Source organism: Rosa chinensis, chromosome 7 (assembly GCF_002994745.2).
Source record: "Rosa chinensis cultivar Old Blush chromosome 7, RchiOBHm-V2, whole genome shotgun sequence".
Taxonomy (NCBI): Eukaryota; Viridiplantae; Streptophyta; class Magnoliopsida; order Rosales; family Rosaceae; genus Rosa; species Rosa chinensis.
The window spans coordinates 3,218,437-3,245,194 of record NC_037094.1 but is presented as its reverse complement, the minus strand read 5'-3'; the positions used below and the strand labels follow the sequence as shown (position 1 = coordinate 3,245,194).

General features: G+C 38.3%; 3 protein-coding genes and 3 non-coding genes across 6 annotated transcripts; 1 reads left to right on the top strand and 5 right to left on the bottom strand.

Moving 5' to 3' along the window:
- The first annotated feature begins 643 nt into the window (after positions 1–643).
- LOC112176528 (thioredoxin-like 1-2, chloroplastic) lies at positions 644–2,375 on the top strand. Its single transcript, XM_024314496.2, has 4 exons — positions 644–1,123; positions 1,234–1,416; positions 1,548–1,712; positions 1,815–2,375. The coding sequence occupies exons 1-4, from the start codon at positions 935–937 to the stop codon at positions 2,079–2,081; spliced, it is 804 nt and encodes a 267-aa protein (XP_024170264.1). The 5' UTR covers positions 644–934; the 3' UTR covers positions 2,082–2,375.
- Positions 2,376–5,050: 2,675 nt separating this feature from the next.
- LOC112175852 (probable pectinesterase/pectinesterase inhibitor 51) lies at positions 5,051–6,953 on the bottom strand. Its single transcript, XM_024313597.2, has one exon. The coding sequence runs from the start codon at positions 6,930–6,932 to the stop codon at positions 5,283–5,285; it is 1,650 nt and encodes a 549-aa protein (XP_024169365.1). The 5' UTR covers positions 6,933–6,953; the 3' UTR covers positions 5,051–5,282.
- A 7,081-nt stretch (positions 6,954–14,034) lies between these two features.
- Positions 14,035–14,115, bottom strand: LOC112181065. The gene has a single exon (XR_002928675.1). It is a non-coding gene; the product is annotated as a small nucleolar RNA snoR122 (small nucleolar RNA).
- Positions 14,116–14,311: 196 nt separating this feature from the next.
- On the bottom strand, positions 14,312–14,397 carry LOC112181039. The gene has a single exon (XR_002928651.1). It is a non-coding gene; the product is annotated as a small nucleolar RNA R44/J54/Z268 family (small nucleolar RNA).
- Positions 14,398–14,501: 104 nt separating this feature from the next.
- On the bottom strand, positions 14,502–14,576 carry LOC112181038. The gene has a single exon (XR_002928650.1). It is a non-coding gene; the product is annotated as a small nucleolar RNA Z267 (small nucleolar RNA).
- A 1,875-nt stretch (positions 14,577–16,451) lies between these two features.
- Positions 16,452–16,986, bottom strand: LOC112178764 (40S ribosomal protein S28). Its single transcript, XM_024316977.2, has one exon. The coding sequence runs from the start codon at positions 16,902–16,904 to the stop codon at positions 16,707–16,709; it is 198 nt and encodes a 65-aa protein (XP_024172745.1). The 5' UTR covers positions 16,905–16,986; the 3' UTR covers positions 16,452–16,706.
- Between the last annotated feature and the right edge of the window lie 9,772 nt (positions 16,987–26,758).

Below are 26,758 nucleotides of genomic sequence, written 5' to 3'. Positions count from 1 at the left end.
GATAGATCTTGTCATTACTAGTTTCTCTTGCATTTGCACAATCGCAGCAAAACAAAAGAAAATTATCTAGATTATGAAAGAATTTCCTTTGTAATTAAGTAACATCCGATAAATGAATAATGGTGTGTTAGATTGTCGATGAAATTTTCTAATATCAAACAAAAAAAGAAGATAATTTTTGTGCAATATTGATATAAAAATTAAGTAAAAACGTTATTAATCATTCAACTCACATTGATCAAGAGAGAAATAGATATTGATATTCTTCAAATAGGATTTGACAAAAATTACAAAAAATACATAGAATTCAACAACAAAATAGGTTTTGCTACCAAAATAGCATCTGAGAAATTTATTGAGAAGACAAAGTCAAAAAAAAAAAATTTACTCGTTTCCATGTCCAGTAAGAAAAGAGCCATCTTATCCAAAATTTGAAGAGGCAGACACAGTCAGCTACGCGGTTTCCATTTTTTCATGGCGGTAAACATTTTCCGGTAATGTACCTGAATACCTGATTGTTTAAAAACAGAACAGAAGGGCAACTTAATCCAAAATTTTATCCAAAAAGAAAAATGTGGATAAGGTAAAATCCAAATCAGAAAGACCCCACCAACCCTTTTTTCACTTTTTTTCTATATACAGCTTCTTTCTAATTCTTCTTATTCTTCCTCCTCCAAGTTTTTCCAAGATTAACAACCACAGCTCTTTCTCTCTCCATCTGTCTCACCCAATTCAAGCTAGTCAAAAAGACCGCATCTTTTTGTTTATAAGCTAGTCACTTTTCGTTGAGAAAAGCACAGGTCTTGATCAAGTTTGTGAGAGAATTGAGGGATTTTGATTCAGGAAACTGGGTTTTTGTTGCAAGAGGTCAAGTGGGTTCTTGCGGGTTTAGCTGTTTGTGTAAGGAAAAGGGTTCAGATTTGACATATTCAACATGGCAATTTCATCAAAGTGTGGTTTGTACATTTCTGGGGTAAATGAGATGAGTCTGCGCTCCAAATTCACAGAATCAAATTCAAGAGCTTTTCCTGTTTTGGGTGTTGTTTTTTGGGGAAAACCCATCTCAGATCACAAGGGTTTGAAGAATTTGAGGGTCAAGGCCCCGAGAAATTTCTCTGTTCATGTATGTAAAGCTTTCTGCTTTCTCTCTTCTTAGCTTTCAATTCTGTGAATTTCTGTGTTCAAACATTACATGTTCTTTTGCACAACTCATTTATATGTATCTGGTTTCAGGCACAAGCATCAATCTGTGTAAGCAAAGCTATGAAATGGTGGGAGAAAACCCTAAAACCCAACATGGTGGAGATCCATTCTGCTCAAGAACTCATTGATTCTTTGCATAATGCTGGTGATAGATTGGTTGTAGTGGATTTTTACTCACCTGGTTGTGGAGGTTGTAGAGCTCTCCATCCCAAGGTATATATCATTTTTGGGATGATAATTATAATTCAATTTAGAAATCCCCTTTTGAAATTATAGCAAATCTAATTTTTAACTTGGAGCATTTTGGAATATGAGTTTACCAATAGTTTTGTGAATTTGTCCAGATCTGTCAGCTGGCTGAACAGAACCCAGATGCAATTTTTCTTAAGGTTAACTATGAGGAGCTCAAGACTATGTGCCATGGTCTCCACATTCATGTGCTACCATTCTTTAGGTTTTATAGAGGCGCAGAAGGGCGAGTTTGTAGCTTCAGCTGCACCAATGCCACTGTAAGTCTTGCAATCCTGTCAATATTGGTTTGTAATATTCGATAAAAGGATTAGTGGGTATTTATGCTTCGAATTATGCTAATTGGATTTGTTGTTTTACAGATCAAGAAATTCAAAGATGCATTAGCTAAATATGGGGCTGAGGGTTGTAGTCCTGGCCCAGCAAAAGGCTTGGATGAGTCTGAGATATTACACTTAGCTGAGATAGGTGAAATATCAGCAAGATCTTCTCCACCATCAACCAAAGAAGAGAGAGTTGAGGAGGATTTGGTCATGAAAAGCATAGATTTGTCTGGTGTTTGGAGCAATGTAATCCATAACCATGGCGTAGAACTCGAAGAAGAAGAAAGTGCTTTGCTGAAGGTTTGAAGGTTACAGTTTAGGCATGTTGGAGTAAAGCAGCTCCAGTTTTGTCATATCAATTTTTCTGCTTGATGTTGTATATATATCATTATTATTAGGTTTTCCATAAGCAGGAGAGTTCATATCTTTTTTACATTGAACCCTGCAAGTTTGGTTAATCTGTTATTGGATTTGAGAGTGCAGGTGCAGTAAGATCTGATTGAGAGCTTAATACAGATCTAGATTGTTACCCGTGTCAATTTGTTCTTGTTACCTACAACATTTTTTCTTAGTGAATCTTGAATGGGGTCCTGCCAAAGATCTTTCCAAGTTAGACTTTTTTGTCAATAATTCCAGCCATGAGTCTCAGACTCATTCAAAACACGAGTAAAATTGATATAAGTTGGGTTAGTCATTCGTGGCCGGCCTTGAATTGTTGACAATGCTGGTATGCCATGAACAGCCAAAGCTTGATTTTGGTTCTGCATTTTGAATTTGAAAAAGAAACAAAAGCTGGATTTGGGTAGTGCGTTGGCTTTCTTTGGAGGTGGGATCTTCTTGACACTTGGCGTTTGGGAATCAATTTGGGGGCTGAGGCCCATAAACTATTTTCCAAAGTTTATATTCCTTTTCAATGTCATTTTCCTCTTCCTCAAATTTTCATTTCCAAAAGTTTAATGAAGATTTCACGTGAAAAACCCATTCTTCTCATTTTAACTGTGTATTTGGTTGGTGACAGAGAAACTGAGAAAGTAATATGTGAAATGGTGTGTGACATTTGAGGTGTAGAATAAGACCCATCATTATCATGCTAAGGTATATTAGTTAGGTTAATGTCCTTTTCGTACGAATTGAAATAAAATATGCAATTTTTTGTTCCTTTTTTTTTTTTGAAGAAAAGAGTGTATATTTTATAAGGAAGCAATTTTTTTATAAGCACTTTGAAAAAGTCTCTGTGCATTCAAACTTTTGAAATTAATATATAATCTGTCCATATATTCAACTCTTCATATATCAAATTTAATGATAGACAACCGCAGAATTCACTATAAACCTGTAACCAAGTCAACACATTTGATAATAATAATTAGTAAAAACCAAACATGGAATTCGAGTTACTAAGGTAAATTTGGATAAAGGAATGTTGCAATCCAAAATCTCCAACAAAGAAAGAAGTACTCAATTGCCATGACAGCATATAGGTCGAAAACGAGTTTTATGGGTCAGATACAATGGCAATGATGTGGATGACCTAGAATCCGACTCAGCATGGGTCCGAAGAAGGATATAATATGACTGCAAAATCTGAAATTATGGTCAAGTGGTTTGAGTCAGGCAGGCAGCATCTTTATCATTTGCAGTAAGGAAGCTCTGTACTGAATGCAAATCCAATCCAGCACACCTTTCGGTACGTATTCAGTAATGGATAAGAGGGACGGGATATTTCTCTTTCTTCCCCCAAGTGGAAAATTATCTCATAATTCGTTTTATGACTTGGTAATAATATTCCACCACTTTAGTAATAATCGGTGTTTCTAGGAGCAGCAACTTATTCACCACGTTATAGCAGTGTTTTGTGATATTGGTTGCAAAATTTCATGTCACGTAAGCTCAAGCGTTAACAGTGTTAACATAGGAAAGTATATGTTGTTTTAGGTCGTACATAAGTCATGCTTTTAAATTGTACAAGCTTTTAAATTATACAATTAGTTTTTTTCGAGATTTAAAACTTTTATCAATAATGTGTTATAAAAAGTGATCGATTTCATTGTGAACTTAATTTGACCACACCAAAATAGTTTTCAATGAATTTTCAACATCCAATTCGTTGACCGACTCAAAAATGTTGGACCAACTTTTAGAAATTGAACTATTTCAATAAAATTAACATGATGGAGCTCCCTAATTAGTAGACCTCGAACTAACATTTGTTAATAAAGCAATATACTAACTACACCTTCATACTTCTCCCAAAATACCCATAGCAATAAAATCTAAATTCAACTTTGAGAGTTAGGGTTTCATAATAAAAACTCAAAACAGCTACCTCATCAACGGACAATATTGAAATAAAATTTTGCAATTTCAGTCTTTTTTCCCATCTGCATTTGGTCGGTGGTTTACAACAGCAAGCTGCATCAAAGCTATTGTTTCAATGAGCTAGTGGGTTTTGGTTTGCCTTGCAGAGTTACAGCCATATCAAAATCAAAGGCGAACATCATATAGATTGGTGTGATAGTATTCGATCATATATATATATATATATATATATATATATATATATATAATATTATTCATGCATTGTTTGGAAACATGTTCAATTTCTATAATATTGTAATATTGTAGAGCCTTGGAATGTGCATCATTTTAATTTTTTTTAGAAATTAGAATTAAATAGAGAATTGAAGGCTAGGGAACAAATCAAACAATAATGGTCTTTCTTCAAACATTTAATATAAAACAAACCACATGCTTCAACATTGGTGAGCACTAAAATTAAGTAAAACAGACCACATGTTTATTCAAAACTGAAGATTTGCATTAAGCGGACATGAACATAGAGCAATATTGAGGGGAAACTAAATTGCAGCGCTCTGAGATAAGAAATGTCTTTTTATTTTTTTCTTGTTCTTCTTTTTGCTCTTACAAGTCATTTCATATGAGTTTATCGATAATGTCAATAATCACTTGAAAAAATAGAGAGAGGTCTAAATACTAATTTTGAAAGTACGAATAGAAGCGTGAACACCCATGGTGGTGGAGTATGAATAAAGAACTATAAAAAAAATAGAATACTTAGAAAAATAAACGTGAAATGTAACACAATCATGATGCGGGCAAAGAGAAAAAAACAATAATCTTAAGCATTGAAAAAATATTGATAAATTCAACCAATCCTTGGTTTATTAAAAACCAAAGACAAAGGAAGAAGGAGATGAAGAAGAAAAGAGAGACAATGCTTACAGGACTGTACATTGTCATTTTTCTGTTACTCTGCAACAATGAATCCAGAGAGAGAGAGAGAGAGCAAAAAAAAAAAAAAAAACTGTGCAACCATAGCTTATATACAGGAGAAATAAGCTCATGATCCTAATACGCTCTATTAACATATTCCTAACAAATATTATTGTAGTTGATTTTCATGTTGCAAGCATACATCTAAATTCATAGAGAATGGACTGTTAAAAGTTTATTACAATATCATACTCTTAAAACTCTCCCGCTTCTCTAGTTGGAAACCAACCACTCATCTCCCTGAATAAAATTTTGCACCGAATATGCACCAACATGCTGTACCGGAATCCGGCTACTCCACTTCACCCTACCGGCCAAATCCGCCCCCGGTCCCGAGTTCCCATACTCCCCATAGTAAAGCGTCGCCAAAGCAAACTCCTCACTCCAAGGCAACCACCCTTCTTTCGAAACCAGAGCTTCCATACTACAGTTCAAGAACACCGTCCTCGAAAACTCCTTCCACGGCCTCCCCAAGAAGTTCAAGTGCACTTTGGGGTTAATGTTGTACAACTTCATGTACTCTTCCGTTCCGTTTATGAAGCAGTTCCGGAACACGAACCCTGTGGCCTGCGCCGGGTCGGTCCTGCCGTGAGCCGTCACGGCATTCTTCTCGCCTTTTTCGGGGTTTACTTGCCTCGGCGCAATGAGGATGGTGCAGCCCTCGAAAATGGCAGCCGAGTTTCCAAATATAAAATCTACATTGCCTTGAATTTTGCATGACTTGTAGAACTGGCGGTTGCCGTGGGCGTAGAGAGTGTCTTGGTGCCCTAGGAACTCACAATTTTCTATGATGGAGTGATCACTGTCTGATCGGAAAGCCACCGCCTGGTGAACCTCCTGCTGGGCGTCGGGGCCCGCCGTGTTTTGGAATGTGACGTCTCTGGCCATGAAGCCGTCGCCGTAAACGCCCACGGTGGCGGAGTTGTAGGTAGAAATTCCCGGCTGGCCCACAAACAAAGAACCTGTAATTACTGTTTTGCCCATCCCTTGCCCTAAAAACACAACATTTCTCTTCCCTAGAGGAACCTTAACAATCTCTTCATACACCCCGGCATTTATCTGAATCACGAATTTCTTGTCGGAGTTTTCCGGCGCCGCGTTCACCGCCTCCTGTATGGTCCGGTAACACTTAACACCTTTGTCCTTGCAAACAGTCACGTCCGCCATCAGATTTTTCGGTATCGAAAGTTCTGGAGGGGACTTATGTGATCCGGGCGTGACAGGTTCCCAGAACCCGTCTCGCTCGGTCTTGGGCGGGGTCCAGGACTTGGTGTCGTTTCCGAAGTTTTCGTAGGAGAAGATCATGCTAAGGGCGTTGCTGGAGTCCACGGTCAGCGTGTCGTTAATGAACGACATGGTGGAGACGACTAACTGGGTGTCGTTGGCGTACTTGAAGGCGGACCAGCAGTCGTACTGGTACATCAGGGCGGAGCTCATGGCGGCTCGTGCGGTCTTCGTACGGCCACTTGAGAGGCCGTCATTGGTGAGTGAAATACGGTACTCGGAATTTTGTAGAAAATCGAGGCAGTTTTTGGCGGCGGTTGTGCGGTTCTGGCTGCCGGCGGCGGTTTTGAGAATGTCGGAAACCATCTTTTTGGCGGTGTTGAGGCCGTCGGAGGAGACATTGAGGGCTAGTTGAAGTGTTTGGAGAGGGGTAGGGTTTGGGGGAAGGTCATGGATTTTTTTGGTCAGGGAGGCCCGACATGTGTCAGGGAAGCGGGTGGATTTGCAGGCTTGTTGGATCGGAGATACGGCCGCGGTGGCGGTGGGCTTGGGGATGGAGGGGAAGCGGGCGGCGGAGGCTGAGGCGGAGGAAAGAGAGATGCAGAGAGCGAGTGTGAGGAGAAAGACGCGGGTAGACATGGAGTAATTGTAGTGTTTTAAGATTTGATTCTTCTTACCATGGTTGGATGGTATAATATTGACGCTATTTAGAGGCAATGCAAAAATTAGAATTAGGTAATTTAATAAAATCTAGCTTGACCATGATCCTGATAAAAATAGGAAAATTGTTGTACACATAAAAACTAATAATTCTAATTTTGTAATTACTTCATGTTATTGTTGACAATGTGTCATGTTTTTTATGAGATTTTATACCATAGTAATTCATTGATACTTAATTGCGTCAAAAGAAGTTATAGTAAGAATTACCTAATTCTTATTAAATTATTAAATTACCTAATTCTAATTTTTGCATTGCCTCTAAATAGCGTCAATATTATATCAAATCTTAAAACAGTAAGTCTACAATTGATGGTAAGATAACTCATTTGGAATTGAGGATTGTAAACTACAATTACTCCAGGACAATTTAATTTAATTCAATTTAATCAAATCCTAAAACACAATTACTCCTGGAGTAATTTAATTCAATTTAATCAAATCTTAAAACACTACAATTACTCCATGTCTACAATTAAATTGAATTAAATTACTCCTCGAGTAATTTAATTCAATTTTGTCCTCGAGTAATTTAATTCAATTTAATCAAATCTTAAAACACTGCAATCACTCCATGTCTACAATTGATGGTAAGATAACGGGGATTGTAAACTACAATTACTCCAGGACAATTTAATTTAATTCAATTGCATTGCCTCTAAATAGCGTCAATATTATACCATCAACCATGTCTACACAAGCTAAACTACAATTACTCCAGGAAAATTTAATTTAATTCAATTTAGATTTTCTAGATAAAATCTAGTTTTTATCTTGTGTTTTAGTTTTTTTCATAAATATGAAAAGATAATTTAATTTAATTCAATTTTAACTTTTTGTTGGACAGAAATTTAGGGGGTGTATTCAATTAGGAGTCTATTGGATTGTTTTGGATTTTAAAAATCCATGGGTATTCAATTAAGATTTTAAAAAGTCCTTTAAAATCTTATGGTATTCAATTAAGATTTCAAAAAGTCTTTCTCTTGTGGTATTCAAAAATCCAATGACTTTCAAGAATTTTATTAGATGCTGGATTGTGAAGGATTCTAGGGGTTTGGTATAAATATCAAACACTGAATCAGAAATCCACTCTCAAGATGTGAGATTTTGACGTCTTTCTTTTTCTCTCTCATTATGAAGATGAAAATACCTTAAACGATAGAAGATGAATCGACGACGAACTACATCCATTTGGTTTATAGCGTCTTCATTTTTTTCATGTCTCTAATTGATTGAGACTGGAAATCGGACCAAATTGGCTATCAGTCAGTTCTCGATTTGGTGAGCGCCTGAGTGGAGGAGGAAAACCCTAAAACCCCAAATTAAGGTAAATTACCAATTTGTGAATCTCAGCACGAGTTTGGGTTGGTTCTTTCTGATTCTAGTTTGAAATGCTATTGAAAAATTTAGGTTTGGGCTTATTACCATGATAGTTAAAATAAGTGCAATTAAATTTTGGTTTTTCTGTGATGAATTTTGAAAGTGGATATGCTTCTGAGAAATTTGAGTGTCATTTGACTGCCAATGTTGGATGAAATGAGAGTTTGTGATTCCTTGAAATATGTCAATGGCTATCGCATGAGAAAGAGTATCTAAGAAATTTAATACTTAGTGGTGAATGGTGATGTTTGTTTGTGCTGTTGAATAGGATATTTGTGGATCCACTTGAATGGCAGATTTTGCAAGACAATGCTATTAGCATAGCATTAATTGTATCATGTCTTGAGGATTATAAAACTTGCTCAAATCAGAACATATTTTGAACTTGAATTGGTTCTAATTTTTAGCTGCTTTAGTATGTTGTTGTGGGAGTATAGTTTTAACTATATTTGATTGCACTATGTTTGTTCGGCTTTTTTTTTTGGTACTTCTCCTTTACGGGAAAGCAATAATAGCATTTTCCAATCTCAATATTGGAAGAACTGGAAATTTAAAACCATTTTCTTTTCCTGTTTATGTTAGAAAGTTAATGCCAGGATCACTAAGGTATGAGTTTCTAAGGGGAATCCTGATCTAATATATGTTTTCTTTTCTCTTTTTTTTTTCATTTATTTAAAACATCAAAATGATAGGATACATATACATGAGGTGCATAGGAAGAACAAATTAGTGAAAAGGCACAAGAGAATAGAAAGCTCAATGATAGGATCACTAGAACTACACCATAATAACAAACTGTAAGCTTTGTGAGAATTCAGAAGAGAATAGAAAGATATACTAATGCCTCTCACTATTTCTTGATGTGATTTGGTAGATATCATCCTTTTATTGGATGCGCACAGATGTTCCTTATCCTTATTGTGATAGCTTGCTTTATAAGCAAGTTTATTATTCTAAATGTAATTCTTGCCAGCTGCTAACCGCATAATTTATCAAGCAAATCTTCTCCAGGTAGTGGTTTGTCAAAGCCAAGATGACAAGTGAAGTTCTTTCTCAAATTCAATAGCATGTGTCCAATTCTTCTCTTGTTTTTATTGTGTCTGAAAATCTTGTACTCATTGAAGAGAGGCTTGTTACTTGCGTTTTTCCTGAAGCTAAGCTTTTGTCTTAACCTGCTTAATTTATTTTTCTCTGCTATAGACCAATATGACAAGTGAAGTTCCCTTCTCAAATTCAATACAGTGTGTCTAGTTCTTTTTTTGTTTTTATTGTGCATGAAAGTCTTGTACTCATTGAAGAAAGGCTTGTTACTTGCATCTCTCGTGAAGCTAAGCTTTCATCTTAATTACCTGCTTTGTTTATCTTTACTATAAACATCACATATATATCTCACTTAAAATCTTTTTTCCCCCTGAAACAGGATTATGCCTATTTTCTCTTGATATGTTTGAGGAGAGCAATGAGTCAATTAGTTCAAGGTTGTCTCATTTTATGGGGAGAAACAATGGCCTTACAGAGGAAGATAGTGAAGAACAGGAGGATACTGTGTAGGCAACTAGGCATTGTTTTCGTAATCAGCATGTACAATCTTTGTATATTTTTGTGTGGCTGTAATTCTAGCTTCTCTAGTCACCTTTTGAAATATACATGACTTCATGCTAGGGCTGTCCTCGGGTCGGTTCTGCAGTTTCAATGACTGAATCCGGATTCGGAACGGACAAGTGCTTTTCGGTTAGGGTTTGCTGTTTTTTTTATCAAGAACCGATATAGAACCTAACCGACCATTCTCGGGTCGGTTTTTCTGTTCCAATATCAGTTCGGTTCCAAGTTCGGTTTTTCGGTTCCAAACTCTGTTCCTCGGTTTTTTCATATAGAAACACTGCCTTTTTAGCAGTTTCTAGTTTCCAGTTTTCCTGATTTCCATACAGACATTCAAATGATTCAATATTGCACAATCTATTCACTCATTCAAACTCAACATTATCTACAATCAATATCAACATAGCAAATAAGCAATTTCCTGCAAACTCCCAAACTTTGAAAGCATGAAAGATGAAACTGATGAAAGCATTAAAGTTAAACCATTAAACACTCAACACTCAAGCAATTTCCAACAATACAACTACAAATTTCAGTTTCCTGCAAACTTCCAAAACTCTCAAACTGTCAAACACTTAACACTCAAACAATTTCCAACAATACAACTACAAACTCAAAATCTGCAAACTGCAGAACTGCAAAATAGCAGATTACAGAACAATGCAAAGCTGCAAGTCTGCAATAATACACATTCCCAGCAAACTACAGCAAATAAAAATAAACAATAGATTGTCCAATTTGAACAATGCAGCCGCATCAATATTTCATCAATGCACAACTGCAAACATATTTCCAGCATGGCATCCTCTTCCTCAATGCAACCAAGCTTCCAGCCTTCCATCAATACTAAATCTACATAGAAAATTACAAATATGCAATCAATGGTATTAGGTTAATTTAAAAAAAAAAAAAAAATTGAACTTCAAATGAAGTAAAAATGTATCGCTTGTTCAGTTTTTCCCTGCTCCTGCAACCTCATGTATCGCTCATGAGCCTTTTGTTTTTCAATCTCCTCCCTACAAACAGATAGAAATGAAGTTGACAAAATACCCTTGAATCATTTGGTACAAAAGACACCACCAATTTGATAATATTGGTCTTAAGCCTTGGAGCATCTTATGGAAATCTAAAAACTGTAACTACAGAAGTCTAGATCTGTGAGAGATTCAACAACGCACAAATCACAAAAATAAGAATAACAATAACTGTATCCATTTTCCTAACTGTGCCCACTCAACTAGTTAAAACCCGGCATCAACAGTAAGAGTTTAATACTAGTATAAGCAATGCAAATATGCAATCAACAGAATTAACCACCACAATGGTTCAAACCACATTCAATTATAATCATCACAATTCCAGGAAACTAAATTTTTCTTGAAAACTATACAAAGAACATATATTTATATAAACCAGAGACCCAATTAGCACATAACAAGCACTAAACACAAATTAAAGTAGCAGAATTAACTCTACGGCATCAAATCTCAAATTTCACTAGGGATTCGATAAACCCACTTCAAAGACCATAGCTTTCAAGGGACTCTGGAGCTTACCAATTTCACTCGAAGTGCTCACGGGCATCACATGCTATGGACTCTAGAGCTTAACAATTTCACTCGAAATCACAAGGCCACAGGCTATGGTCGCTGGACTGCACTCACTGCAAGACTGGGTTCAAACGAAAAGGAAAAAGTGGTCAGATTTCACGGGAAATTGCAGAGCGATGAGAGTATAGCGAGAAAAATGAAAGGATTGAAAGCTTACATAGAGCCATGGCCCAAATCGAAGACGGATCATCAACTAAATCCCAGGCGGAGCTGCATTAACCAAATCGCAGATGCGATGTTTCTGGGTTCATCTCGCACTCTCGCTCGTCTGGGTTCGTCTCGCTAGACTAGATCTGACTGGCTGAGAAAGTGAGAGAGTCAGAGTCGGATCTGATCTAGGATAGAGACTGAGAGAGTGAGAGTTTGAGCCTTTGAGGGAAGAGATAAATTTTTAGGGTTTTGATCGAATGGAAGTAGTGCTTGATCACATAAGAAAGCGTCTATTTTACAGAAATAAGCTCGGCCTTATTATCCAATTATACATTGACATCTATATTTCGGTTCCAAGGAGGTTTTAAAAACAAGCACCGGAACCGAACCGTGTAAACAACACCAAGAACCGAACCGAACCGTACTGAGATTTTCGGTGCGGTTCCTCCTATTTTACAGTTCCAAATCCCAACCCTACTTCATGCTTGACCCATCTTGGTATGGGCATACATTAATTTTTATCAATGTACAAATTTACAGTACATTATTAGTGAAATCTGGAAATCTAGAAGAAGAGGATTTTTGGGCCCGAAAGGTCGAAATTTTGGAATACAATACAAATCTTGTTAAAATCCAAACAATTCTTTCTAGTATAATACATTAGAATCTGTCTAAATCTGTATGGAATTAAAATAATCCATGTATTCTGCAAAATTCACAAGAATGCACGGATTATAAAAAATCAGATAAAATCATTTAAAATCTAAATTGAATACACCCTCTTTAATGTCATGTCATTAAAGATAACTAATCAGAATCACTAGATGTTTTTAGACAGTGGTGTTCACCTGGTCAGTTGCTGACCAAAGAATTTATGCTCAACAACCCTTAGATTTACATCTAAGGGTGGAAAATAAAACACCTCAACTTAATAATAATTTTCTCTGCCCTTGGATGATTGAGATTTATTTTCTTGGTCAGCAACTGACCAAGTGAACATTTTCGTGTTTTTAGATAGTGTAAAATACTATGTCGAACAATATGTCCATTGATTTAGACCTAGTTATAAACTTATAAATACCATTTGTCTCATTTTCATGCCTATGCCGAAATTGGATTTCACTCATTACCGGCAATAAATTTGGGTTCTATGTCTAACAATTCCTTTTGGAGCCGAGTAAGCAATGGGCCAAAAAAATTGAAGTGGAGGCGCACCACTTGAAATAGCTTGCCACGAACAAGAACCTGAAAGCCCAACGGCCCAGTCGTTATGTCATGGATTACATTAATTCACAGTTCATACACAGTTTGAGCTTTATGTTACCCACAGCGGCACAGCCCCAAGTGCCAGGACATTATCATGTACCGTACATTGTGGTATCGAACGCTCCAGAGACATGTGCCAGAACATTCTCAAGTACTGAAAATCTGAAATTGTAGAATGCAAGGAGCTGCTTTCAGGTGATTTGTTCATCACTTGTTCAAAGAGCTTGAGATCAGTCCATAGTCCAAGATTTTTCATAAATGATAACACTCCCAAATTGAAACTGGATGCAACATTTTTGTTCATGAATAAAAAAGCCCTTGATCGATCATACATAACATATCAAATTGCTTCTTGCATGGAGAAGCTAGGTGCAACTACAGAACAAGCATTGAGATATGTTTAGAGATGAGTTCTGTTTTTACAAATGTTCCCGTTGATGTCCTTTTAGAAGTTCCTAGTGTTGTTCATATTTTACTAAATTGGGTTTTGTGGAAGACCAACATCACAAGTACATAACTGAATTATGTATTTCTGAACAAATCAAAATAGCATTGAAAATGGGAGATTGTTTAATTGGTTGACGGAGGATATCATGGCAGCCCAAAATTGAACCAAGGAAGAAAAGAATTTTAATTGTCAAAGCCTGAAATGGATAAAGAATTACCACACGATGAAGATACAAAAAAAAAATACAAAGTAGAAACTCAAATGACACAAACTGTGCCCGAGGACAAAATCCCATTAAAAGTCGAGAATATTGGTAATGAAAAAGCCTTCATATACTATCCAGCGGTGTGAAAGTAATTTCATGAAGTGCTTCTGGAGCCAGAACTAAATCAAGCTTCCACAAAAGCACATTTCAAATCTCCGTTCTTTGATTCAATCATCAGGCCTTCTCAACCAATAGCAAAAAACAAAAGACACTACTGAAATCAGGACACATTTGTAGAAAAACAAGTTCAAAACATTAACAAAGATAAATAAAAGATATCAGGAGCAAAACAGAGTGATATATTGCCTCAGAGGTAGTGACAACAATGACATATATCATCACACTTTGATATCTGATAATACGTGCATAAATACATCATCGGCAAAGAGAAAACCATTAAAACCGCAAAGCCTCTGCATCAGAAAAGTCCCCATTGGGGTTAAAGGCATTCATAAACTGATAAAGGCTCAAAATTTTGGATTAATTCTGAAAGAAGCTTGCAACTTTTGGGTAAGCATTAAACGGTGAAAATTGAAATGAAAAAAAAATCAAGAGAGAACACAAGAAATTAGAGTAAATCAAAGCATCAGAGAGATTCCCATTAGAACAAGTCATCAATCTCCGTGGAGTGCAGATGTCCCTGTCTGTTTTCTCATCACTTGCAATCCAAAAACACAAACAATTTGAATCATTGTAACAAACAATCAAAGCCCAGATCTGAGCAAGAAACAAAAGAGAGAAAACCGTGTAGAATATAAAGATCCAAAAGCCTGTTGCCTCAGATTTGAAGGTTTTTTCATAGAAGTTAATCTGCAAAGTATATTTAACACCATCACAGGCATCGGCAAATCTAAAAGAGAAAACAGACAGAAAGAGGAACTAAAACAAATAAGAGTAAGTAAATAGAGCCAAACCAAAGTACTGGGTTTGGGTTATGAACCTCAAACATGAAGGTTAAGGAAGACTCTAGAGCAGAAAGGCGTAGAAGAAGAGAGGGTTGTGATTTAGGGTTTTAGGTGATAGTGGGTGTATATATAGTGGAGGACAGGGCAATTAGGGCACAACAATACACGGCCCAGAAAAAGAACATGGATAGTTTGTTAATTAAAACGAGAGACCCAAAGGCCCAACTACACCATTTAATTATATTATTTTCTTCGGCCGAACTAGAACGGAGAGTGATTCTACGATGAGCGACCTCTCCGGCATTGTGTTGGACCATCTTTTACAAGACGTCCTTGACGTTAGCCCATGCAATGAGGAAGGTACACAATCGAGTACATTACGATAAATATCATCCAAAGTTATCAAAATGACGAGCTGCTGCCTCTGTTCTTAATGACCTCGAGTTCAGCTTCGGCACCAAAGGGTTATCTAGGACGACGACAAGAATCATCTATGGCGATTTCGAGAGAATGTTAGATACGTGGCTAGAGAATACGGTAACTGTGGCACATTAGATAGCTAAACACTCTGATGTAAACTTGGTTCTCAATGGATGGCGTCTTTGCCAAATTGGTTGATTCTAAGTTCTATCTGATGTAGCTGTAAGGAAATGGTTTTGATTCTAAACAGAAGTAACATTGTAGGAAGAAAACGTTCCCTTAATCATTGATTGATAAAGATTCTTCAGAGATATTCATCTCATTTATCATAGTTAGAAACTGAAATTTATCATAGTTAGAAACTGAAACTGGGGCCTCATACTCAAGGCAGACTGGAGTAATGAACCATATCGGTGGATCATCGTACCATGTTGCCAATGTCTATGATCTGTGAATATCTTCATCCCCAATCGCAAATAACATACCCCTTTTTCTTTACATTTTCCACTTCACAAATCATATTTGCCTTCTGGTGGCAGCGTATTAGCATTTAACAAGCTGTGATCTTTCTCAAATAAACAGAAAATGCCCAGTGATTAAAGGTCTAGTTGGAGGGTTAGTTCATCCTCATCCCCACAATATGAGCAAAAGGGTTTAGCTCCACGCTAGAAAAAGCCAAAAAGCACAAAGGCCTGTCATGTCCTCCAATTAATGGCAGTGTATCAATTTCTTCATGTCAACATGGCTTAGTGTCTTAGGTCAAACCTACATGTTGCAGCACCGATATGAACTGCACATCCTACCACTTCATTAAATCATCAAAGTTTCCATGGCTCCAATTAGTCTAAACTCCAAAAGTCTTAACAAAATTATCCTATACGAACTGCACATCCTACCACTTAACGAAATTATTAGAGCCCTATGGCTCCGATTAGTCTTAAACTCTAAAGGACACATCCTACAACTTCAAAAAATCATCCTACATGAACTGCAGATCCCACCAACTCATGAAATTATCAGAGTTCTACGGCTCCGACTAGTCTAAACTCTAAAAGACACATACAAGTAATGAGCAGAAGGGCACTCTCCATAAGTAGGAGCCATATACTGAAGTGTAAAATCAAAATAACCTTGCAGACGTTAGCAACGGGATTGATCTGCACAACCTTTAAACAGAGTATGAATTGTAGTACCTAGAGAACCTTCTAGGATAAACAACTAATCACCCCAGCACTTGCATTATTACTTGCAACGCTAAATTATTCGATTGCAATCAAAACAACAACTAATCAGCCGTGTATTCTACCAACACAATAACCCATGATAACCTTTCATTCTAAATAGTAAATACTCTACACGACCATACATGCATCTAATATTTAGAAGGCACATCCAGCAAACAAGAGAACCATATAAATAGCAGATCATGATCATCAGAATAAGGCATGAGTGTGCGCACATTATAAATCTTACAATCACAACCAAATCAAAACGAATTCAAGTCTCGGATTCATAACTCAAAACGTCAAAAGCTCATAACCCAATTTCCAAAACACTACAAGAACCAGTCTTTCTCGCTAATCAACACCACAAAACATAAACCCAGTAAAAAGCAAAGAACATAGCTTTGAAGACGGAGACCAAGACCCATCAACGCAACCTTCTTGCTTCTCTCTCGGACTCGAGCAGGGTGAGGATGTCGCCCTCCCGGACCGGTCCCTTGACGTTCCTCATGATGAACCGGTTCTGGTCGTCGAGAAACTTGACTCGGACTTGGGTCACCTGACCTCTAGATCCGGTCCGGCCCATCACCTTCACCACCAGGGCGTGCTTCACAGTCGATTCCATGCTGAGATTCGAGACGAGGGTCTGGAGGAGAGGAGGCGGCTTTTGGCTTGGAGGTTGAATGAGACAAGAGGCCAACCAAGTAGGGTTTTGGTTTTGATATATAGTGAGCGGGGTTGTGGTTTATTGACTTGCAAATCGGGGCCTGGTATTTCTGTTATTCTAATTTCTGCCCCGGGTTTTGTTTTTTCTTTGTAAATATGTAAGGCCTGCCTCTGTCTTTTATTATTTTGATTTTTTCTTTTGTTATAGGCCTCTGAGCCTCTCCCTATTTCACAGCTACGCAGTTAAACTATGACATCTTCTATTACCCCAAAATGCAAGAAACACGGAGATAAAATTTGAGAGGAAAAGAGAATTTGATTTATGAGAATTTTATGAGAATATGGTATGTGTTGTAGAGAAACTGAATTTAAGAGAAATTTTCTGTGTATTCTCATTGATAATAGGGGCCTCTTTATATAGAGGATTACAATGCATAGAATCTCAATCATACAAGGAAAGTAATTCTACATTGATTAGGATTCTAGATCATTCTAATTAAATCCTATTACCACTAGGTCAAGTAACCTAGAGTTTGGGCTAAACACAAATTAGGTTTTCCTTCAACACTCCCCCTTGTGTTGCCCAAACGCGGTGCTTCTCTCGTTGCCTCGTTAAAAACCTTGCCGAGTAACAAAAACCCAGTGGGACAAAAATAACCTCGGTCGAAGGGGAAAAAGAGCACAACACACCCTTCACGATTCGAGACGAACATGTAGACATCTCCCCCTGATGTCTGCATCTCCCCCTGATGACTACGATCATGGGAGTTCAGATAATTTCTGCAAGCCAATTCTTGCAACATGTTTCTCGAACGTGGTATTGGGCAATGACTTAGTAAACAAGTCTGCCTCACTGTCCTCAGATCGAACCTAGTTCACTTTGATCTCGAGGAGTGTCTGTTGTTGCTGATTATGCTTGGCGTTGTCGCTTTTGATGTAGCCTTGCCTCATTTGTTCAAAACAAGTAGCATTATCCTAAACGCTTGTAGGCTCATCTGTGGTAGACTTCAAACCACAATTGTTCGAACATGCGTAACTATGGATCCAATCCATATACATTCACGAACCACTTCGTGAAGAGCAATGATCTCTGCATTGTTCGAAGATATAGCGACTAGGGTCTAATATGTAGACCTCCAAGATGTCACGGTCTTTTCCCATGGTGAACACTTAACCGGATTGGGAATGACCATTGTGTGGGTCAGACAGATACCCAACATCAGCAAAACCTTCCAAAACACATGTCGTTTTGGGATGGGGATAGAGAACGCAGGCCAGCGTTGGCGGCGTTTCTTGTGTGTGATGGGTCCGAATCCATCATCTCTTCGTAGGGATAGAACAAGCTCATATCAATCGTACATCTCAAGTATCGAAAGATATCTTTTACACTAATCCAATGGCGTCGCGTTGGCGCAGAGCTATATCTTAACTAACAAGTTCATGGTAAATGAGATGTCCGGTCTTGTGCATTGAGCTAAGTACAATAATGCGCCTATTGTACTTAACTAGGGAATTTCTGCCCCTAGCGCATCTTCGTCATCATCCTTCGAACGAAGAGGATCCTTTTCAGGATCAAGACTACAGACGATCATGGGGGTGCTTGGAGGCTTGACCTTGTCAAAATGCCTAAGCATCTATCGACACGATGCTCAAGTTCCAAACCGAGACATAATCGTGTTCTCCCAAAATCCTTCATCTCAAACTCGGATTTCATGTGTTCAGCGGTTTCCCTTAACTCTTTAAGGGCTTCTAATGAAGATCATGTCCAACATGAACCGCGATAGAATCTGAAACTTGTTATATAAACGCGTGGGCATATCCCTTCCCAATCAAGTAGTCACTTTAGTGAGCGTTTCAACCTCTTTGTAAACGCGCTCCATGGTCTAGAACCTCTTGACTTGGGTAAATGAAGTTCGCCATGAACCTTCATGTATGTTCCGTATCTAGATCCCTATAGAGATACGTAGTGACCATATTTGTAAGCTGCATGTTCAGTTATTCGGAAACTACCAAACTGACAGGGTAGTGGAGTGCAATGACATCCATTACGAGAGAATATGTCTCATCGTAGTCGATTCCAGGGCGTTTTGTGAGAAGCCTTGCGCCATAAGGCGAGATTACCATCTCCTTTTCTCATCACGCTTTCTAACGAAGACCTATTACTCAACAGGTTTTATGTTAGGAGGTGTTGGCATCTCTAGTTCGAAAACCTTCCTCTTCATTAGAGAATCCATCTTAACCTGGATCGCATCTTTCCATTTAGGCCAAAAACTCTCTACGTTGGCATTCATTCATTCATCAACGGAGCGTGGTTCGATATCATCGGACTCAGCAAACTCATGCGCAACAAAATGCGTAACTACATCATCAATTATGATGGAGTTTCTATCCCACGTCTCATGTACACTAGTGTAAGTTTCATAGAGCTCTATATTCTCAGGAATAAGGTTTGACGTTGAGACGTCCCCCAACGATAACCATAACCCGGAAGATACTCATGAGACAGATTTTGAGTCATGATGATTAAAGGATTGGAATGTGCCAAAGTATCCTTCGAACCTACGGGCCTCCCACGCATCCTAGCTGGGGCCATGGCCTGTAATGTCAGAGTGCCACTCTCTTTGGCATTGGCGCCATGCCTACCTCCGTGTAGGGTGGCGCTTACGTCCTCTCGTAGGGACGTCCTTCCTTGCAGGCATGTTTGCAGCATATTTGTGTGATCTCGTCACTTTAACAGGGATCAAGATGAGACATAGTGGGGACAGACTACGACAATTCCTATCGTTCCTGTTGAACATTCATGTTCTTATCTCCCCCTAACGACGGGAAGACTGTCTCATCAAAGTGACATCCGCAAATCTAGCGGTAAGGAGATCGCCTAGCAAGGGCATTTAAGTGGCGGACGATTGTTGGAAGCGCAAATCCAACGTAGTTGCCCATTCGTCTGTAAGGACCCATCATAGAGCGCTGTGGCGGCGCAAGTGGCACATAAATGGCTCACTCAAATGTGCGTAAGTACAAAATACGTGTACCCAGTCACTAGCTGTAACGCATAGGTACATTGAGTGGCGTGAGGTCGTAGACGAATTAGCAAGGCTGCATGCGATATTGCATCACCCCAAGCGGATGTAAGAAGATTGGTGCGCATTACCAATGTTCGGACTACCATCGTAGTCGTTTCCGTGAGACCAATTGGGTGTGTACATGGGAATGTGATGTCCAACATCAAACCCATTGCAATATCCATCGAAAGTCTTTCGATGTAAACTCTCTAGCATAGTCAAATCCAATTGACTGAATAGGATGATTCGGGGAGTGAGCCCGTTGTCACATGATATGTGCTAGGAGTGTAGCATAAGGAGCATTGATAGGTGGACAATGGCACAACACGTGACCGGCGTGTTTGCGTGTCAACCAACATCATGAAATATTTAAGCGTCCGCAAGTTGGTTGAATCAATCCACAAAATCCCTACGGATTCTTTGTAAGAACAGAATGAGTATTGTCATATCCTTTGCATAGGACGGTCTCAGTCCTAATTTCCCTAAGGAATGGGCTTTGTAAAATGAGCGAGGGGCCATAGAAGCAACCAATGAGGGTTTTGGTTAGGCCTAAGCGTCTGTAGCGCTATTAGAAGCAAAATGTGTGACTACATCTCCCATCATGGCGTGGGAGCCATGGAAATTAGCATGTATGGCGCATGGCCACAAGGAGGAACAACCATGGCGTTATGCCCATGGTTGGTGCCATTTATGGCAGTATCTTGCTTCATGTTGCTCAAAAGATGATGTCCATGTGAAGTCTTTTGTAGACGGATCATCATATCATGACTAAGATGATCTATCCTATCGTGACAAAGCCAATATGTGTCTAAATCCAAGAGATCTTCTCTCATAAGTTTATTGGATTTAATAGCTCGAATAGTGACATAAAGTCCACTAGAGAGACACATAAACGTCTCTAAGATGCGTCTTTGTTCGCAATCATTAGAGGTAATGCAAAGGAACTCATTTCCGTTCTCTACATGCATTTTCGCATGGAATTCGTTGGCTATTCGTAGGGTACTATTTGCCCTAAGAGCGTAGAGAGTTTCTGTGACAACTGTAATCAAGGTGCCATTTGGCAAGTGGAACTTGGGCTATTCCATGTCCTTAAATTAATACTGATGGTCTAGCCATCGTAGTCACAAAGTCATATGCTCAGAATCAAAATTGAGTCATAATGAAAAGAACTCGAAATTTTATTCATAAGCCAACGAAATACATCATTGTTTCTATGATCAAAGAAAATCTAATCCAATAAAAAGGAATATGGCAATCGCCTATATCTCTTGGAAAATAAAAAGACTTAATCAAAATCGCCAATTTCTGGGTCTTGATCCTTGTAGTCTTCCACCCTTAGATCTAGATCACCATCTTGATCTTTTTGTGCCATGTAATTTGTTTCCCTTGCTTCACGATACGTCTTGTATGCGTTTGCAACATTCTGGGGTGCGGTACATGTTTTAGCCCAATGTTCAGTTGATCCACATCGAAAAAAAACATCATCATGGTCAGGCTCCCTTGATCGAGGCGCCATTGGGGCGCGATTTGAACGACCTATCCTCTTGGTGTCGTTACCACCATGGTCGGAGGCTCCGCCTCTCTCTCTCTTCACACGTTGACCTCTACGGTTCCGTGCACGCCTCTCTTGGCGATTTCCTTCCTCTTTAGGGCGAATATATGGACCAGAACGTCCAGAATTGTCCCTATCCTTAGGGTTTCGCTCCTTGCGTCCTCCATTGGGGATCCACTATAGTTAGACTCCGGAATAGGCTTAGTTCCCACGGGTCTAGCATTATAGTTCTTCACAAGGATATTATCGTGCTTTTCAGCTACGTTCATGGCGCCAATGAGCTCATGAAACCTTGTGATACGTCCTGCATTTACATTAATCCGATAATTCTTTGAAATCATCAATGCAGAGACGGGGAAGGTAGAGAGAGTCTTCTCGATCAACATCGTATCAGTTATGGCTTGGCCATAATACTCCATCAGAGACTTGATACGAAGAGCTTCCGAGTTATAATCAAGCACAGACTTGAAATCACAAAAGCGGAGGCTATGCCATCGCACTTCTAAATCAGGAAGCAGGGAGTCACGAACGTTGCCAAATCGCTGCTCTAGTTCTACCCATAGCTTTCTTGGGTCTTCCTCATTGAGGTATTCATTTTGGAGCGCGTCATTCATGTGCCTTGTCATGAGAATTATGGCTTTAGCTTGTTTTGCTTCAAAAGCAGTAGCTTGCTCAATTGAGAGCACGTTCTGACCAGGCTCTTGGATGGTTTCCAGAATTCCATCAGCCTTAAGATGTTGGCGCACAACTCGGACCCACCTATGGTATCCTGCGCCAGTTGTCTCGAGTGGGACAAAGCTCAACTTGTTCAGGTAACTCATCCTGAAAAACAACACAAGATTAGGGTTAGTTTCGGAGCGAAAAAGGCTACCACGAAAAACTATTAAATTTCTGAGCGTAGTCGCTTCCAAGAAATTAGGAATTTTCTGAGCGTAGTCGCTTCCAAGAAAATCCAATTCCAAGAGGGGTTTTGGATTAGATCGAAACGACGATGTATATGGTCAATCGTTTTCTTCTCAACAAACTCTAAGTTTGGAGGACTCTACAAGCTCCAAGCTTGGAGTGAGCGCGAACCCCCACAGTTCGGCTTTTGGTCTCCCCTATGAAGAAGAAAGGGGGGTAGAAGAAGGGATGTTGGAAGTCCCCGAGAAAAGAAGATGAAATTGAAGGAAAAACTTCAAAAACAGGAACTTTTAGAAAAGTTTACCTTAAAAGATGGCCGGGGAAAAATGTCACCGAAAAGTCGCCGGAAGTACTGTAGCAGTCGGAAGTTACTGTAGCTGACAGAAAAGTTGTCCAGAAAAGTCGCCGGAAGCCGGACAGAAAAGTCGCCGAAGTACTGTAGCGGGGGTACTGTAGCATAGGCACGGTAGCAGTCGGAAGTACTGTAGCATAGGTACTGTAGCTCCGTGGGGGTACTGTAGCAGCCGAAAAGTACTGTAGCACGTTACTGTAGCTGCGGAGGTTTCTGGGATTTGAAGGCTACGATTATAGGGTTTCAGGGTTAGGGCTCGTGCTGATAACGTGTTGTAGAGAAACTGAATTTAAGAGAAATTTTCTGTGTATTCTCATTGATAATAGGGGCCTCTTTATATAGAAGATTACAATGCATAGAATCTCAATCATACAAGGAAAGTAATTCTACATTGATTAGGATTCTAGATCCTTCTAATTAAATCCTATTACCACTAGGTCAAGTAACCTAGAGTTTGGGCTAAACACAAATTAGGTTTTCCTTCAACAGTATGTAAATTTTGACTTATGAGAATTTGATTTTTGAACTCTCGTATCCTATAAGATCACCAAATTACATTAGTTTAGTACCTAAACAAAATTCCATCAATTGTTTGTTAGCTCCATAAGGTTATCGAAAAAGATCGAGAGAATTCATCAAATTGAGGTGCTAAATTGAAGTGATTTCAGTATGCTTCATAATCTTCATTGCAAAAGAGTGAATACTATAGCCAAATTTCTTTGTAAATGTAACTCTTGTATGTATGAATTGGATGTCATATATATATATATATATATATATTTTTTTTTTTGGTCTAAACAATGTAGGGTGGTTTTAGTTGGACCTTTATGTAAGATGTGGACATACATTAATCACCTAGAGCAACTGTATATGATTACTTGTAAATGGAATAACCGAGATTGCATTGGATTCTTACCCTGTTGTAATAAGGAATTGTATCTGTATCCTTATTATTTAGGGAACTTGATATACTTGTGAATCAGGTAATATATTGATACAAGATAGAGGATATTACTTGAAGTATTAGGATTCGTTAATGGGAAGAATTCTGATAGCTTACCTCTATATATATAAGGTTTGGTCCCTGCGTTCTCTACACACGAGCTTAAAGGAACTCAGCCCCATTAAGAGTAAACTCGGACTTAGAGCAACTGCAGAAGACCAACCTTGCTTCAATGGCTTTCGACTCCTTTTCGGCATCAGGTATGTTCTCTATTCTAACCAATATATATATACTAGTTTAACATGCCTTCAGCCTTGTGTTTATATACATGTGAATGTGCTATATTAGTGATTATTCAGAATTGATTCACATGTGGTATCAGAGCCACGTTTGCATGTTTATAAACCACTTTGGAAAATTATGCATGTCAAACTATTTTGTATAAACTGAAAACGTTTTCAATTTTCCATAACACATAATAAAATGAAATAAAATAAAAAGTGGGGAACAAGCAAATTCGAACTAAGCAGGCCAAGGCTTGCCTTTAGTCTCTGACCCAATTCACCTAAGAAGAAACCTGAGAGCCCATATTCAGCCTATTTGATAACATAACAAAACAACAACGAATTGCCCGTTATATTACAACGGTCCCAGTTCGCGCTTGCTGGGTATGAGATCTCAGGGTTCACCTCAATCCCAAAATTGGGATTTTTCGATTCTGGGCAAATAAAGCAATATTGCTCAGTGATTTGTGGTCAGATAAGTTCGTTTGTGCGGCTACACACTAAAGTTGCTTCCGCTGTGTTCTATCTGTGTGGTCAAGATTGGAGTTTTTTGCTTTGGTATTTTCTCAAAACTCCCTTATAGAAATTGCGATGGCTCTGCATTCGAATTGCATATTTAGATGAACTATCATCGTTTAGATATTTTGTGGAACCTTCTATATAAATGTTGATGGATATTGTCTATATATGTGAAATTATGTCTAGATGCAGCTTTATCAAGCAATTGTTGCTTATACAAATAACAACAAATCTATGTTTCTCTCCCTGTATTGATATTGTTGTTTATAAATAATCAGTTGACAAGAATGAAATGTCTAAGTTTGAAATATCAACTGATACTTTGATCTGTGACTTACTGGGAAGGCTAAGGGAGATGGAGCCATAGCACTTTTTCTTTAGTTTTCTTGGTGAGTCATTCGGTATAAACCGATCAAGACTTGTATTCCTGTGTTTTAGAGCTATGATTGTAGCTTCTATAGAAGGTCTTTTCCTTGCATAGTTTTAAGACACAGAAATAGCACATTGCAAATTGAATGACACATATTCAGATATAAGAATTTATTCTTCTGCCATTTAGGTGATGATTGATTTTTATATACCAATGTGTTATCTGGTTTGGCCTTGTGATTCAGCTATGCCATGTTTTCTACTCATATGTGATACCTGGCATGTTTTCAGCAAAGTTTATAATGGGGTTTTGATGCAATTATGTTTCTTGCATTATGTTTGATTTACTCTGCTCAAATTTGGTTATTGTTTTGTACTGGTGTTTTCTTTGTTTGCTTGATTGCTGAAACCTATTCATAAAACTTATAACAGAAAACACTTATTGAGCAGCTTAAGCTTTAATCATAAAACTTTGTTTGTATAAAACTTACACAATATTGTAATGCTTCCTATAGGTTCTCTCCCTTATAGCTTCATCAACATAGAACCACTGACTGGATCCAACTACAAGAGATGGAAAGCAGACATAGAGATTTATTTGTGTATTCATCATTTAGACTTGCCTATGTATAAGGACCCTCCTGCAGCTCTTACCATAGCTAGTACCAGCGAAGATATAAAATACCATGATGAGTGGCATAGGCTTAATAGAGTTTGCAAGAACATCATGAAAAGAACAATGTCAGAAACAATCAGGGGTAGCATTGAGGAAAAAGAGCTAGCTACAGAGTTTCTAGTTTCAATCGGTGAAAGGTTCACAGAAAGTGACAAAGCCCAAATTGCTATATTGTTGAACAAATTAATGAATACTAGGTACACCGGGTCTGGGACAGTAAGAGAGCATATTTTGAAGTTCGTAGATTATGCAGCCAAGCTAAGAACCTTGAAAAATCCAGTTTCTGATGAGATGATCATTCACCATGTCCTGAACTCGCTGCCTCCTAGTTTTGAACACCTCAACACCACATATTTGGCTCAAAAGGATAAGTGGAACATCAATGAATTGATTTCAATCTGTGTGCAAGTAGATGACAGAATTAAGAAAGAAAAGGGTGAGAAAGTTGTCAATCTTACGGGGAAATCTAAATGGAAGGGGAACAACCAGAAAGGGAAGAAGAAATTTAACCCTAAAACAGCCCTTGCTCCAGCCTCAGAATCTAAAGTCCACAAGCCCTATCAGACAAAATGCTACTTCTGCAGAAAACCTGGCCACCTTAAGAAAGATTGCACCGGTTTCAAAAATTGGCTTTTGAAAAAAGGTAATTCTGATTTAATCCCTAGTTTTTCCATAGAAGTAAATTTAATTCAAAACATTCCAAATAGTTGGTGGATTGACTCAGGATCTCCTATACACATAACCAATTCCTTGCAGGGATACATAAGGAAGAGGACCCCAAGAAGTGATGAACAAAAAATCTGTGTAGGCAACGGCATGAGGGTAGCAGTCAAGGCAGTAGGATCTGTTAGGCTTGATTTAGGATCTGGAAATTTCATCGTTTTAGATAATATCTTTTTTGTACCTTCCATGAGAAGGAATTTGATTAGTGTCTCCCTTTTAGTTAAACTTGGTTGTAAGTTTCTCATTGATGATAATGGAATAAAGATTTCAAGAAATTCTTTACCTATTGCTTCTGGTGCCATTGTGAATGACTATTTACAATTGCATTGTTCAGTTCCTAAAGAGATTTTATCTATTGAAAACAATGTAAATGGCACAACAATAAACAATTCCATTATTGGTGTTAAAAGATTTATTTTTAATGAGAAAT